The sequence below is a fragment of the Mus pahari genome, chromosome 16, assembly GCF_900095145.1.
Source record: "Mus pahari chromosome 16, PAHARI_EIJ_v1.1, whole genome shotgun sequence".
NCBI lineage: Eukaryota > Metazoa > Chordata > Mammalia > Rodentia > Muridae > Mus > Mus pahari.
The window spans coordinates 1,679,145-1,695,942 of NC_034605.1; the positions used below are offsets into that span (position 1 = coordinate 1,679,145).

The window sequence follows — 16,798 nt, forward strand, 5'->3', positions numbered from 1 at the left end:
CTGGTGTCTTTTAACTCTAAAGAGACCTAAGAAATTCACCAAATACAATTTCATTTCTTCCATACACTTTTCTGGGAAAAGGACTCAGTCTCTAACATAATCTCAAAGGAAGTAGGAAAAAAAAAAATGAATCCCCTCTTGAAGGAAATTTGTTTTAGATCTGAATGAAAGCGCTTGGTCTCCCTGTGGCCAGCCAGGTGTCCACACTGCCGGGTGTCCACACCTGTGTCCACCCACACCTGTCTATCCACACCCGTGTCCATCCACACCCGTGTCCACCATACCCGTGTCTATCCACACCCGTGTCTATCCACACCTGTGTCTGTCCATCCACACCTGTGTCCATCCACACCCGTGTCCACCCACACCCGTGTCCATCCACACCCGTGTCCATCCACACCTGTGTCTATCCACACCCGTGTCCATCCACACCCGTGTCCATCCACACCTGTGTCTATCCTGTTGTCTCCAGTTGACTTGCTGTTCACTGGTTCTTTGGTTTCCCAGGCATGTTTGCACTGCTTGCTCCTTGGTAGTAACCCTGCTCCTAACGTCATGGTTATATCAGAGTGGTTTTTGAATGGCTGTCTCATTTGAGGGCAACTAACCTCAATCATTCATCAAGACAGCCCACCCCAGTCCCCTCCCCCTTTTCCTCTGCATTCTTTGGAGCAACCTGACCTTCCCAAGGCGCTGGAGCAGCAGCCCATCCCTTCTCCCCTTTGTACTTTGGTCTAGAAACCATAGATTTGGAGGCAGTACTTTTAAGCGTGTCAGATCATGTTCCCACACTACCATTCCCAGGTGATGTAAAAAATCTTTTCTATTCCCACTTAAAACATGTGGTAAGAAATGGCGCCCACAGTAAGTGCACACTTGGCTCCCCAGAGAAAAATATTACATAAAACTCCCAATGGCCATTGGTGGACGGCAATTATTTTGGTATTTCTGCCTCAAGTGGCAGAGTCTATGCACCTGCTATGACCACTGTTTCCCTAAGAACCTGCACCCCCTTGCACTCCTCACCTCTAGTACTTCTCTCCCCAAAACACCATTCCAAGCACCCCCTTTGCATATAACTTCCCCCTACAGCCCCCAGGGTGAGGGTAAGAATTGACGTTCGCTCCATCCCATAGTCTTCTCAGCAGTACATGCTCAAATTTCTCCCCGTTTGCTCGCAGAGCGCGGATGGGTAAGTTCTTCGCCCCCTGTTAAAAGTTGCCTAAAATCCGCGTCTGGCCCTGGCACCGCCCGGCTCTCAGACAGAGCGAGGGCTGGCCGCCCAGGAGCCGCGATCCCTGGCTTATTTCTAAAGGCAGGTTCGCCTCCCGGAGCGGCAGAGGGAGGCCCCGCAGAGCGCGGCGTCCGCCCGGGGGGCAGCTCCGCGGGCCCGGGCCGCTCCGGACGCTGAGCCGCGGCCTCCGGGCCATGCCGGGTCGCCGCACGGCCGAGTCCAGCAGTGGCGGCGGCCCCCGGGGGATGGCGGCGGCCGGGCTCCGCCAGCAGGTGGCCCCGGGGTCCCGGCGGCGCCGCCCCCTCCGCCGGCGCGGCCCCTCCTCCCGCGGGGGCGGTCAGCGCCCCGGCCGCCGCTCCGCACCCGCCGCCGCCGCCCTCCCTCGGCTCGCCGCGTCCCCCGGGCCGCGTCCGCAGGCTGAGCCCAGGCGGGCCGCGGCGAGCACCCCGCAGCTCCGCGCCCCAGCCCGGCCCCGCTCCCAACGGAAAGTTGGGCTGCGGCGGGCGGCGTTCGGGAAAGAGCGAGGCGGCATGAGGGGGCACCGAGGGGTCGCCTAAGACACCGGGGAGGCGGCGCCGCGCGCGGGGACAACTTCGCCCCGGGCGCGCAACCCCCGGCCGGGCTCGCGGTGGTTCCTCCCGTCCCTCGGCCTCCCCCGCCGATCGCGACGCGGACCTTGGTCCCGGCGGCTCCGCGGCGGTGACACGAGCCCGCCTCAGCCGCCGCCTCAGTCTCCTGCCGCGCCGCCACCTTGCCCGCACCATGGAGTTCTCGGAGAGGAAAAGAAGCAGGAAATCCCAGAGCTTCAAACTGGTGAGCCGAGGTAAGCTGCCGGCCCGGGGACAGCGGCGGGAAGCCGGCGCCGCGCTCCGCGCACTCGGCCCCGCGCGCCCCGGCCGCCCGCGGGCTCCACGCCGGGGGCGCGCCCGCCTCGACCCCCCTCGTCCCCGCCCGAACTCGGGCCCCCGGCGGGTCGCACACGCCCCGCCGCGGGGAAAGTTGTGCCTGAGGGGGACCCACCGGGTGTTATTGAAGGTAAACAAGTCGGAGGGCACGTCAGGAAATTAGCAAACAATGACACCGGGGAGCCGAGCCCACTCTGGGGTGCCGCCGCCGCGGCCGCTGGGCTGGGGTGGCTGAGGGTTTGCCTGGCCCGCAGGCCGAGAAAGGACGGGGATTTGTTTTTGTTTTCGGTTTTTTTCCCCCCCACGCAAAGAGAAGGAGAGGAGGAAAAAAAAAGATGATCATTGTTCTTTTTAAGAAGAATCAGCTCATTAGGGAATCGAAGCTCAAGGCAGAAATTGTTGACATACAGCATCTTTTCCAGTTGAGTGATTTGGGTGGAAAGGTAGTTTTAAGATTATCTCATACACCAGTCAGACAAGTGTCATCACAAGAAAGAAAGAAAAATCCAGCTAGGTCCTGCCGACTAACAGGTGTACAGCACACTCTTTATAGGCGTTTATTTTGTCCGGGGAGGAGAAAGTTGAGTAGTGTCTCCTCTGGGTTGTTTCTTCTTCGAGTCCATATTCCTGATTTGAGTCTTTAAAAAAAAAAATGGTGCCAGCTCAGACAAGAAACACACCTGTCAAAATGTGGAGTATCACCTTAATAAGCAAGAATGGTGATACCTCTCCACCCCCCAGTGGTAATGGTACAAGTCCTACTATGAGCCCACCCTCTTTAAATATCTTTGAATTAACTTGGGTCAAAGCCAAATCAGAGAAGCTCTCCACTTCTCCGCTGGATTTATCTAGCATTAGCATCCGAGGAAAGAGCCACAGGATGGTTCCAAGGGCCCCAGCAAAAGTCACGTGTGAACAGGTGACTATTGGAGGGTGATTGCAAGGGATGGAGTTTTTCCCGAACTCAGCTAAGCAGACATGAGGATTTTTATAAAGCTCACTTTTGGTTAATCTGGAGATGGTTTAATTATAGACATTTTTGCGAATCTGCTCATCTGTGTTTCCCCTAATTTAGCTTTGTACTGTTTAACGATAGAGGCCTGAAATAGTGTAGTGCGTGTATTCAAAATATTTGGCTACTCTTTCTTGGCCTCCACCTCCCCAACCAGGATGTTGACTCAGTAGTACTCTGGAAGTCTCTCCAAGTGTGATGGCCCTGTTGATACAACGTGCTTCATTCAGGAATGGAGGCTGCTTTCTTATTTATGACCCCAGGGAACTGACTGCTCTATCTTAAAAGAGAGGGCAGTTTTGTCATGTTGTCCTGTGACAGCGAAGGCAAACAACAAACAAACAAGCCCACCCAAACCTTGGACAGTTGTTGAGAAGGGACCTCTATTTTCATACCTGAGTGGTCCTGCTTTGTAAAGAGCTACATTATCGAAATGCTGTAGCTTCCACAGGAGATCGCAAGATGTTATATTTGAAATTTTGATTAACATAGCAAGTTTTTCCTTTTCTTTTTTTCTTTTTTAATGGTGAGTGATTCTGCTGTGCAGGTGCTTCTCAACTTTTTTTTTTTTTTTTTGGAAGATAAACTATTGCATCTTCAGTGAAGGAAGTAATTGAATGCAAAAGATTCATTTATGTGAAAGGTAAAAGACTTGCTTCTTTTCAAAGTATACGTTTAAAAAATAACACATCAATATCTTTTATTAAAAAAAAAAAAACCACGTTTCCTTTTAAGTTGAGATTTTCTGGGTAAACCCAGTAGCGAGGCAGTTCAGAAGCATGTTATTGATGTGCTCACAGAAATGGTAGTGGAAATAAATTTGAGAAACTCCATGTGCCTGTGATTTGGCAAGATTTTTCTTTTTCTTTTCTTTCTTTTTTATTTTATTTTATTTTATTTTTACAAATATACTTGCTGTAGTCAAGTGTATCTGTTTTGTAAAGGCAAAGTAGTATTTCAGGTTCTTGTACTTCACAGTAAGTAAAGTTTTGGAGATTACTATTGACTCTGATTTCTGTGAGAGTTCTTGAAAATATACCTGTAAATTATACATCTGGAGATGGGAGTCTTTAGTTGCTTATTCCTATTTGTTGAAGTCATTAAAATTCTAATTTTTGGTTATTTTCTCATGCCAGATTATCACCATGAGGTGTATAAAATCTCAGAATTCAGCAACGATGTTAATGGGGAGACCAGAGAGACACAACCCATTTTCTTAGGTAGGTCCTTATGTCAATTAATTTCTCAGCAAAACAGCGTGGCGTGGCCATTTGCAATTTCAGGGGCAGGGTGGTGGGGGGAGAGATTGTGGAAGAACGGGAAATGTCTGCCATTGCTTAATGCATGACATTCTTTTCAAGACCTTTTATCTTACAGATTGCCAATATATCCCTTATTAACATTGCTAAAAGTTGTAATTTCAGACATAAATGTTTATTAGTGTCTACACACAGTGCTAATTATCACTCAGTCACAGAGCCAGGTGCTGACTGCGCAGTTTCGCCACTCGGCGCTCACCCCATTTACATTGCATATTCGCTGGCATGCTTCACTGGCAATAGTTTGTGTAATTGGGGTATTACATCTTTGACATCTGGATAACAGAAATTCAATTTCCAGGAAGCTGCTATTTGTTTGGTTTTGCTTCTGCCTTGGGTGGGATGGGGGATGGATGTGCTGTCTTAGTAAAATGTCCTTTCACCTCGATGGCCTGGTTGCTAATCCTGCCGTGGCACAGTTAAATTAAATCTATAGTCCAAGCAGCGTCAGGAGAGAGCAAAAGTGATTGTCTGCCTCGCCACCTCTTGATAGTGCTTCTTACCACTCAACAGCTTTGTACTTCCTAGCTGTGTCTTTTTCACTAACATTTTGTGGTCAGAGAGAAAAGATGACTTTCTCCTGCCACCACCCTTCCTGGCTTACCTACCTCGGGGACAGAGGGAGCAAAGGCAACATCCTCCAAACCTTATGACAAGTGCCCACAGATATGTAGGTAGCCAAAAGTGTACCCCTGGTTGCCTGTGTATGTATAGCTTAGGCATGAGGCATGTACACGAAGCATCTTACGTTTGTTATCTGCAGCCTTTGAGCCCAAAATCAAACTGTCCAGGATGCTTCCTCTGAAAGTGTTTATCAAGGCAAAGTGCAAGGTAGATGGTGGTGTTTGGTTTCAACTTTGCCCATCCTGGACTCTCAACAACCTCAGGTAGTAGGGTGAGGGCCAGGTATTACAGAACCAGGAAGGAGAGAGCCGGTGGGAAACCGGGGTAAGAGTGCTTGAGAGCAGGGCCAGAGCTGCTCCGTGACTGCGGTTATCTGGGCTTGATTGCCCCTTAGATCCAGATCGGTACTTTTGTTTTGCTTTGTTTAGTTTCAGATTCCAACATTGTAACAACTGTATTTTTGCCCAAGATTTCTTCCTCTGTTTTGGTTTAAGGAAGAAAAAGCATGCAAAGCTTGCAGAGTGCCAGGCAGAAGTTACACTTACAAAGGTGAAATAGACACAAGTGGCTCCTGCCAGCATGGTGGTCACAGGCACTCAGGTCTTTCCAACATGGCAGGGAAGAGTCCGTAGACCACTCCCAGCACCTACTGACTATTAGGAACACTGAACACCACAAGCAAGTGAGATGCTATGGCCCAGAAAGAGACCCATCTCAGATTTAAACTCCCTTCTGTGCTCTTACCTGGGTGAGAAGTTAAGTACTGGAAGCCATCTGAGAAAAGGAATTTACCTTCTGGTAGAAAATCTGCATTTCTCATGTAAGTGGAACCTCACGTCCTGGACTTAGTTCTTGTCCTGCAAAGGTCTTCAGGCAGCTCCTTCCTCTCAGTGGCTTGGGAAATAGTAGTGATGTTAGTAACAAAGTGTGAGGCTAGTGATGTTAGAAACAAAGTGTGAGGCTGGAGGAAAGGATGGAGATGGGATGATGCCAGTACTCTGAATTCTGTAAATGCAAGTTCTTGGACAGGGCAATTCTTCCTTGTTTGAACTGAAGATATCATTAAGGAACCAGGCCTTGAGTCCATCTTGACAATGGTTTGTAGAAAAGCCTTTGGCAGACAGTTCAGAGGTTGAGAAAGTACCTATTCTGGGGAAGATCAGATCTGGTTCCCAAAGATCCTCTAGGCCATTTGAAAAGAAGTGCAAACGATTTGGAAACATAATTTCATAGAACAGGAAATAGTTACAGATGACATCCGAAATTAAGAGTTTTGTTGTTGACGTTTTTTTTGTTATTCTTCTTAAAACATAGATTTACATCAGGCTTGTCTGTAAACTGCTGAGGCCTATTCACTCCTAGGGTGTAGATGTAGAAGAGTTTGATTCTTGAGAGCTGTAAAAAGTACTAGCACATAGCCTTCAGGACTTTACATAGGACCTCTGTATTCAGACATGTGTGTTCTCTGCAACGCTCCGCATCTAGAAGATTCAAGTATGTATCTCAGGGGAGTAGAGAGTACCCTAGAATTTAGCAGAACTTCCCACATCAAATCTATTTCTTTGGAATATTTTTAGGCTACTAACTAATGTACCACCATATCCGGAGTGGTAGAGTAACTCCCTAGAATGGCGGCGTGTGGAAGTGCTTTAGGAGTTGTTCCCATGTCTTTGGTTTGATTAAGGGTGAGAAGAGGTCATTCTACCCTGTGGACTTTGACTTTCTCAGCCAGTTCTTTGAAACCACAGTAAAGATTTGAGCACAGTTTGGAGGGAGACAATCTGTTTAATCAACTCAACAAGTGTTCCTGTCAGGAAATACTGGGAGCTGAGCCCCTTTAGGACAGGGACCCTGAGGACTAAAGTCCTTTGGGAGGGTGTGTGGATAAGGCAATTCTGGAAGGAAGGTGCAATATGCAGCAGTCATAGAAGCAGAAGTGTGACCTGAGTACTCCCCACAGCACATGCAGGCCAGCACACTGCGTTGTCATCCTCATTTCAGATAAGGCTTAGAGATGTTGAGGAAGATACCAAAGGTCACTCTGTAGGGCTTAACCTAAGTGGAATTCTAGGGCAAGTTCTGCCTGAGCTTTAAACACTCCACTGTGTGTGTCTTCTGCCTGAACAGTAATTAAACGGCTGTTGGAAAGGAACAGGGAAAGGCTCAAGAGCTAGTTGCAATGGTAGGGTGGGGAGCTAGACCTTGAACCACTGAGATTTGCATAGGCAGAAGATTCCTGGTGGGAAGGGAGGTACTGGCTAACTGAGACTGATAAGCAGGCTTGTCCACAATTAGATAGAAGTGAGGGTTGCGCTTTAGAGATTAGTCTCCTGCTATCTGGGAGCCCTTCTGTAATCAGGACAGTTGTTGTTATTCCAGAAATAATGAGACCTAAAGCTCAGAGTGAAAAGATGTACTACTAGTAACAGAAACTAAGTCCTAACTTCTCTACCCACCAAGCCAAGTGTTATTGAGGCTTTAGCTAGAAGACAGACACCTTTTAGTGAAGCAGTGTGCTCTTTGTAATAGTGACACGAAGATACTTCAGCTTTACTTTTACAGGATATAAATCTGAGACATATTCCTTTATCAGGTGTTCAAGTCTCATTAATTTATTCATTTAGCAATTATTTATCAAACTCCAGTTGCATGTGTGCCAACCCCTCTGTGTGCTGGTCTTTTTCATATTTCATTCAGTAGAACTGCTTTCAGCCGATGGAGTACGTGGTTCAGTAGTGATGCTGTTTGATTGGGGTCCAGATCTCTGTACCTTGAAATCTCTTTCTTGATAAGAACTACCCCTACCAAGGGCTCCAGAATCTCCTTCAAGAGAACACACATAAGACTACCATGCATCTCTTACAGCTAGGGACTTAGTTCCTGACCACAGTGCAGTGCTCCTCTTTGGAGAGCTGGGATGGCCACTCTTCACCTAGGGATTAAACAGCCTAGGTCCCACCTCAGTTCTTGGAGGCCCCCACCCCCACCCCCAAAAGTACTGCCCTGGGAAGGTTTCCTTCCTTCCAGATGTTTCATCATGTATCGTGGCAAGAGTGGGGTGCAACCTAAGGGTGGAGGGAAAATGGAAAAGGGCAGAATCCTTAAATACCAGTGTCTGGGATCTAAACTGTCGCATTCATTCCTCTGTCCAGAAGCTTCGAGCACAACACCACACCCAGTTAAAGTACCTGCCCTTTCTGTGTCAGTGCTGCTTTTCCTTGATGGTCCAGGGAGGCAACAACTCTGTACTAAAAATATGGCAAACATAGGTAGCATTTATCAAAAATCAGGTGCAGCGTAACACTAAGAACCTGTATATGCTGTTCCATTCATTGTCCTAGCAAAAGGCACTGTTGATTCTATTCTGTAGGGGAATTTGGGAGTTTACAGAGATGCCCAGTTGCTCAGAACTAGGATGTAAACCAGTGTGTTTTCCCACAGTCTGAGGTCCCCTTGGACCTGCCCGAATTGACTCGGGGTCCCCAGGCCTGCACAGAGGCCAGGGAGAGCAGGTTCTAGCTCTTGGATGCTTCTGTGTCTCGGAAGAACTGAGAACAAAGTAGGGGCCCGAAGGTGGACTCTGACCCAGGCCGAAGGGAAAAGGGCAGGGAGGAGAGAGCTCTGGCTGGTTACCACAGGGAAGAGAGTCCTGGTCTTGCTCACTGGTGACTTGGATTGGCAGAAGCCGTGTCTGGGAACGCAGAGAGTCCTCCTGCTGGAGGTTAGACACGCAGCTCGTTAGAGGAAGACCTGCTCCATTGCTCCAGCATAGTAGATCCTGATGAGAAAAGGCAGTCCGTGGTTGTAAGGCATTTATTATAGAAAGAGTAGAGAGGTAGAGGCCAGCCATGGCCACGTGGAGAGAGGGGGAAAGGGAATGCAGAGAGAGGGAGACCAAGAGGGCAAGAGAGAAGCAATTGGGAAGCAAGAGTAAGAGAGGGAGGAGGGGGCAAACAGCTCCTTTAATAGTGGACCAGCCTACCTGGCTGTTGCCAGGTAACTGTGGAGAATACAAGGACTTGGGGCATTGCCCTATGTGATTGATGGCCACACACCTCTTTGTGGGGGGCTGTGGGAGGCTGTAGTTGTGACAGGAGCCAGGGGCCCAGGGGTCGTGGCCAAACATCTGCCATCCTTTCCAGGTGGAAGTCACCTACCAGGTCACCGTGGTTCAAAGCCTGTGCACAGCTCACTGCCCCACAATGAACCACTGATAAAAGGAGAGCAAAGCTGCCCCTAGAAGGGTAAAGGACTCAGAGAACCTCACATGCCCCCTAGAGTCCTGTGACCCTCTAGCTGGTTAGAGTACTACAGTCATTGTTCAGTGAACATTGAACTCCATGGTTTCTAAGATTGCAGTTAGTACCCAAATGGGGGACCTCTACTCCTCAAAAGACTTCAGAAATGTTGCAGTCTGTTTCACTGTTAGAACTCTCCTGGGTACATTAGATACATTGTAGCTTCAGATTTAAAGTTAGTCATTCTTAAGCTGCCACTGTCTACCCAGAGGCAGGGGGCCAAGGCAGGTAGCCTTGTCCCACCACTTTCACTAGTCACAAAGTTACTATCACTGCTATACTAGGAAATAGACCTCGATCTTCCTCCTGCTTTACAAATGTGAGACGTATCTTGGAGCTAGAACCAACTTGCATAAGCCATGCAGGGCTTAGCAATTAACAGCACTTAAACTCAGGTGTCTTGATACCCTGCTCAGATCTTTTCGCCATGGCAGGACTGTCTCTAATCCTTTCTTCACACGCTGCTCATGTGAGCTGATCTGACTGAGTGACTTCTCTGCAGAGTCTATAGGACCAAGTTTGTCTCTCTTAACTGAGAATTCAGCATCCCTAGTTTGTCTGTTGAGTCCTGCCAGCACATCCCTGCTTCCAAATGCCTGCTCCCCAGCAAGTGGTGCTGCTCTAGATGAAGATGGCATCCCAGGTGGGAGGTAGTTTATACTTTAGACCTGGAGGAGCTCAGGAACCTCTGAGGAAGAGAGGGTTATTTATGGTCTCGTAAACTCACCACACTTCTGAGAAGCCGTTTCCATCTGTAGATGAGAGAAGTAGATCTATAGAAATGGTCTCTTGCCCTGAGTTGTGGAACCAGTAACAGGAGCCGCGTTTGAATGTGGTCTGGCCAGATTCTTTCTGCTTCTGCTTCATATAGAAAGTGGGGCCCATCCTCCTATCTTCCTACTCGTTGTCTCTCTAGCTTACCTTTCTATTCTTCTCTTCTATTTTATTTACACAGGAAAAAAAATGTTCTGTGCCAAAGTGGTCTCTTCTCATAGCCCCAGGAGCTCCTTGCTTTCTTGTCCCTGCCCTCTTACTAAGGCTGCTTCTGCCATCTGCGCTCTCCTACCATGCCTGCCCCAGTTCCAGACTCCTCACAAAATCCAGTCTGTTTTGACAGTGTTCAAAGTTCAATTCCAGTATTACCTAGGCCACATTTAAAGTTTAATTCCAATATTTCCCAGGCCATAAGCTTTTCAGTTTGTAGCCCAGTAGAGAAAAAGTAGACTTAGGTTCAGAAAACTTGAGTTTGGTCTCAGGTCAACAGTTAATAAATTACCTCGAGGGGCTGCAGAGACAGCTCAGTGAAAGGTACTGGCTGTTCTTGCAGAGGACCCAGGTTTGACTCCTTGCGCCCACATGACACCCACCATCATTGATAACTCCAGTTCCAGGGGAGCTGAACCCCTGTTCTGTCTTCCACAGACCCTGCATGCATGTGGTACACAGATACACATATAGGCAAAACACCCACACAAATTTTTTTTAATTAAAAAAAAAAATGATGACACCTTGAACAAAACTCTTGAGAAAATTTTTTTATCTTCTGTGGTAACTCTAGCACACTGCCTTCCAGGCTACTTCATCAGATTCCTCTCGAGCACATACAGAATCCTAAGGAGCACCTTTTCAAACTGGAAAGCTTGCACTCTTAATTTGTATTATTCCCTGTCTCCATCTCCTTCTGAATTCAAAGTGTCTTTCTTCTGAGTGTTTTCCTGCTGAAAACTAACATCATTCCTTTCCAGTGCTTAACATGCGCTGCCTCATCTTTGTTCTTTTTGTGCCCGGCCTTATTGTGGTCCAGGTAACGGTCGGTGCAGATCCTTCCCCAGGCCTGTTTGAACAGTTGTCACATCAGACTGCTTGTTTATTTTCACCATCTCTCCTGGCCTGATCTGATGTAGATTAACTAATCCTAGTGGCCTGGATTCCTCTTTGGATTCGCAGAAGCAATTAGTATAGTGTTGTGTTTATAATGGTGTTCGCCCAGTAAGTTTTTGGACACTTGTTATTTAAGTACATGAACGTATCAGACACTGCTGCATCAAACTGAAGATCCAACTTAGAATGCCATACTCTATTGAAACTTTAGCAACAGCTGATAAATCAAACTTCAGTGTTTCATAAAACTTCTTTGAGGAAGTTCTTGTAATCTACCATGCTTGATCAGTGTTCTGTTGCTGTGATAAAACATCATGACCAAGGCAATTTATAAAGGAAAGTATTCAATTGGGGGGCTTGCTTACAGTTTCAGAGGCTTCATCCTTGATCACCAGGGTGGGAAATACGGTAGCAGGCAAGTGGGCATGGCACTGGAGCAGTAAATGAGAGCTTACATCCTGATCCTCAGTCAAGAAGACAGAGACACATAGAGTTCTTGGTTTAAAACTTCCAAAGCCCACCCCAGTGACATAACTCTCCCAAAAAGGATGTATCTCTTAGTCCTTCCTAAACAGTCCACCACTTGGGAACCAAATGTTCAAACATACAAGCCTATGGGCACCATTATCATTGAAACCACTATACATGTTAAAGCTAAAATTTGGGTTTTTCTGATGTTCGTCTGTGAGATACAATATTTCTTTACTTAAAGAAAAATTAAGCCATGCATCATACAGTTCCAGCAACAAACCTAGCAGCAGCATCACTTTCCTGGGGCAACAGATCCATGCATAGCTGCTCAAGTCACACCTTCTCAGGGATGCCTTGCAAGGGACAAGAGAGACTGGCATCACCTGCACCCTCTCTTGAGGACCCACACAGAGTATTAACTGTCTTGAGAAAGGTTGCCTTTCTCGGGAATGCTTTGTGTGGTCCAACAACTGCTCTCTAAGTGAGAACTGTAGATGTCATATTTTACTTCTACATTGATTGTGATTAGGTTATTAAAAAAATGTGCTCAAAGGGCAGAATGAGACATATTGACAATTTCTCCTTCCTAGTTTCCCTGAGAGAGAGACAGACAGACAGAGACAGACAGAGAGACAGAGACGGAGAGAGAGATCTATCTATCTAGATAAAGATTTTGGAACAGTGTATTTTGCACTTCAAAGCTTAAAATAAGCCTAGAACACTGATACAAGAAACGTGTGTGTGTGTGTGTGTGTGTGTGTGTGTGTGTGTGTGTGTGTGTGTGTGTTGCAGATTATTGGAGAGAAAACAACCTAGAAAAGGATGTGCCAGGAATGGGAGAGTCAGTCTGGGCATGCCAGCAGCACAAACATGCAGTAGTTGATTTGGGGAACACCGTTAGCTTCTTTCCAGTATCACACACCTTGACTTGCTCCCTGCCTGGCATACCTCATTATTTGATGCTTTCTAGTTAAGGCCACACTCCTTAGTATGATAAGGTTCCCGACACAAACTGTCTCTTTCCCATTTATTTCTGACACTCCCTTTCTCAGCCCCTCTGCCCAGCTACACCAGCCACTTTGCACTCTTACAGTGGGCCTGCTTCCTCAAACTATTGGCCATGCACCTTGCCACCTTCTGTCCTTCTTCACTGGTTCTATGTCATTCCCAAAGCGTCCTTTAGGTAGTCAGCATGTACCCCACCCCGTGTCTTCTCTGCAGCATTCATGGGATCCCTATTAAAGTAGAAACGTAAAAAGTTTAATTGTGGTCCTCTCCTGCTACCTTGTAGCTAAGGGTTAGCTCTGTCCAGCACTGCTGTTCTCAGAAGGACCATCAAAAACTGCTTGCTGAAGGAAGGAAGAGTCTGATTTTAAACTTGGGTTTAAGTGAAACCATCCCATTTGAAACTTTGTTTCTCAATTTTTTTTTTAACCTCTTAAAAGTTGTTACCCTGATGGAAATATGCACATATTTAGTAACTAACTGGACTCTCATTTCAGAAGTAAAATATGTCAACTGTAACAATGATATGTTTAGTTTTAACTGCGTATATTTCCTATTTTGTTAGGTTAATAAGAGCTCCCCACCCCAAACCTGAAATAAGAAGTTGTTCTGTGACTCTGTGTATTAACTATTTTCTACCTCCATGGCCTCAGACTCTCACACCACTTGTCAAGGTGCCCCTGAAATATTGCAGTACATCCTGTCCACTGCTGGTCTCAGTCTAGAGTGGCCCTTCTGTGTGGCCCTCCATTATTTATCACTCCAGCCTCAGCAGAACTCTCTTTTTCTCAGAGTAGGAAAGACTTCTGAGTTTAAATGCTTACAGTTTTCCCAGTGCAAAACTTGGCACAGGACAGGTTCTTAATAACTGTTCTTGAGAGGATGAGTGAGTACCATGTAGAAACATGCTAGCTATAATTTCCTACCAATTGTCAACTAATTTGAGTGAGATACTACATTGAGTAGAGACAGTTTTCCTGCATAGGAATGTCCCATGCAGTAGTGCAGTGAGGTCTTCTTTCTCTCCTAACATGTTGGCAGCATAAATATACATAATGTCAGTAGGTTATAACAATCAAACATCATTTCCATGCATGTGACCTACAGCATAGTCCTGAGCAGGCCGTGGTGTGGCATAATTACTTGTGGGCAATTTAGCTTTGACTAGAGAAGACTCCAGTTCTGCAGCACCAGGCAAGTCTGTCATTGTGTGGCAATCACAGAATATACTTACAAAGCTAGGATGCGACGACACCACCATCTGCCCACGTCTTGCTGCCCATCGTTGCATATGTAGTTTCTTGGTGGGAACCTAGGTGGAAAGACAGCAGTGTCCCATCATCCTCCGCTGATGAGGAATCTTGCCTTGGTTGTTTGGTTGTTGTCTTAGCCTTCTTTGTCTGTCTCTCTCTCAGATGAGAGGCTCTGATGAACTGATTCAGCCTCAAGCAGGAGAGATGGAGGGCACGTTCCACTCATGGTCAGGTTGCTGTGCCTCCTCTCTGCACAAAGGATAGCTTATTACATGTGTACTTGACAATGTATTTAAAATCATTGCAAAGTCAAGACAGATTTTTCTTTGCTATTCCAGACAATCACTATCCTTGTAAATAAGAATCCATAAAATTGTTCTCTGAGTATTACATTTTTTTCAAGCATGTACAAATATACTGTGTTATTCGAGTTCCAAGGGTTTTACAGTGTTTTTTACTTGGAAATCAAATTTTATATCTGAAAGGTTAATGGGGAAAACTAATTATGCTATCTGGTAACCAAATGTGTGATGAGACATTTGTCTCTGTAATTAACATCAAGGAACTTTTATAGTTGCATAAAATCGAATGCTGCGTAGAGTATGCTGTGAGCATTTGTTTGGATGAGGTGTCCAAAACAGAGATGTTTATGGATGATATAAAGTTGAGCTGAAATGGAATGCAGGTGTCTGCGCATCCCTCAGCATCTCTCATTGTTGAAGTGGAAGCCAGAAGATTAATAACTTTACTTTGTCATGATGAAATAAGTGATCTGTTCTTGGAACAGTGGTGCGGTACATAAGTTACTCAGTAATTCCAAGAATTTATTCTGTTCCAGGAATAATATCCTTAACAATTTATTTTTACAGAAAAAGTTGATGCAACATAATAGACTATGGAGTTGCGTATGTGGTTAATGGAATTATATCTCAAACCTGACTTTACGCCTACAGATAAAATGCACAGAGTCCCACAAAAAGGCAAGGTTAGGATACAACTAGAGAGCACAAAGTCAGGGGAGGCAGAAGCTAAGGTTCTTCCATTAACACTAACTCATTCTCATCGCACATATATAATTTTTTCGATTACAGCAAGACTTTAATGAGCACCTTAATATGCACTGCATGAACCATGGCTGGGAGCTGCCGCCATAGAAGTGTTACCTTTCATTTCTCTACAAGTTCAGTGTCCTTCCTTTGACTGCTCCTCAGGAAGGGAGAACCTGGTGCTAGAACACAGTGATGTGTGGTCCCCACCTGACCCAACTCCCCTCTGGTAGTTCTTCGTCTGTCAAGGAGAGGAAACTATTTCTAACATCTTCCACCTTGGATGCGCTAGCGCGATGAAACAGGTACTTCCCTTCGGAAAAGCTTTCCTGAGACAAGACCCGACAGAGACACCCACACAGTGGCCCTGTTTGCCATACCCTGCTTGCTTGGTGGAAGGGAGACGTTTCTTCAGAGATGCCACAGTTGTCAGTTTACTGCTTATAGATCAATTTTTTAAAGCTTTCCTTAACTGAATCTTCCCATCATGTGTCTTAATATAATTTACTTTGTATTCATTTTGCAGCTGCCTACTGAACAGACACTAATGCCAGACTAAAGAGACGTTAAATCCCCTGCCTTGAGATAAGAGAAGTAAGGATCCCAAGGCTACTTAGAATACCAAGACCTCTGGGGGATTCAGGAACATAGCCTCTAGAAAGTGGCCCTTCCTTCCAGGCCAGTGTTTCTATGGGATCCCTGGGTGTGTGAATGGGTAGGTCCCTGCTTCCATGTCTACTTCTCGTGTTTTCTTGGGCCCTCTTCCATCTGCGTGTTCATTTTCTCCTATTCTGATGAGTTCGTTCTGGTTTTGTCTAACTGTATTTATTTTATGATTATCCCTTGGAAGCCTGTTTGTTTTCAAATGAGAGACAGAAGTAGGGTGGATCTGAATGGGAAGAGGGGTGAGAGGAACTGGGAGGAGTAGAGAGAGGGGCAACCATAATTGGGAAAAATTAAGTGAGGGTGAAAAAAAATCTATTTTCAATAAAAGGAAAAAAGAAAAAAAAAATAGAGAAAATGCCCTTTTAGCTGAGGCCTAAACATTTAGTGTGAAGGTGTGGCTTAGCATTCAGAAGGTTGATGGCACAATAGAGAGTGAGACAGGGAGGAGCTTCCAGACTGCTGGGACCACTGGGACCTCTGGGACCACTGGAAGGCCTTCACTGTATTTAAAGCAGTGGTCTGCTGGCTCGACATGATGGTCACTAACAAATTAGACCTATCGAATTAGAAGGGAAGTCAGACATTACCTATGTGATTCTAATGTGTACCCAGACCTGATTGCCACTTCTGTGGACATGGGGGTGGGGTGGAGGGAAGGTGGCAAAAACCAAGACTCCAGAAATGAGCAAGGAGGCCAGATGGAGAGGCCAGTGAGCAATGTTGGGGAGCTGGGGCCTTATCCTAAAGTTTTTGGCAGTTCGCAGCGGGGCATGGTATGATTAGATTTGCATAGTTGGAAAATCCCACTAAGGTCAGGGTGGAGTCGACTGGGGAAGAATGATGCTGCCGAGGTTCTTGGGCAGAAGCCTCATCCAGTGATGATGAGAGTGAAGTTGTAGTGATGGAGAAGCAGACAAGAAACAGAATTTAATGATTTTGTTTCTGGAGGAGAGGAGATAGGGGGAGAGGGGAAGGGACAGGAGTGGGGAGAGGAAGGGAAGGGGAGGAGGGAAGGGGGAGGAGGAGACAGAAGGGAAGAGAGAGGAGAGAGAAGGGGAGAGAAGGGAAGGGAGAGAGAGATGAG

General features: G+C 46.5%; 1 protein-coding gene across 2 annotated transcripts in view; it reads left to right on the forward strand.

The window, feature by feature from the left end:
- Positions 1–1,595: 1,595 nt before the first annotated feature.
- Positions 1,596–16,798, forward strand: part of Bend7 (BEN domain containing 7) — an 84,903-nt gene continuing 69,700 nt past the window's right edge. For both annotated transcript variants that reach the window (XM_021215705.1, XM_021215706.1), the window contains exons 1-2: positions 1,596–2,057; positions 4,288–4,371. In XM_021215705.1, coding sequence (XP_021071364.1) covers positions 1,997–2,057; positions 4,288–4,371 — 145 coding nt within the window. In that variant the 5' untranslated portion in view covers positions 1,596–1,996. The remainder of the gene's footprint in view (positions 2,058–4,287; positions 4,372–16,798) is intronic.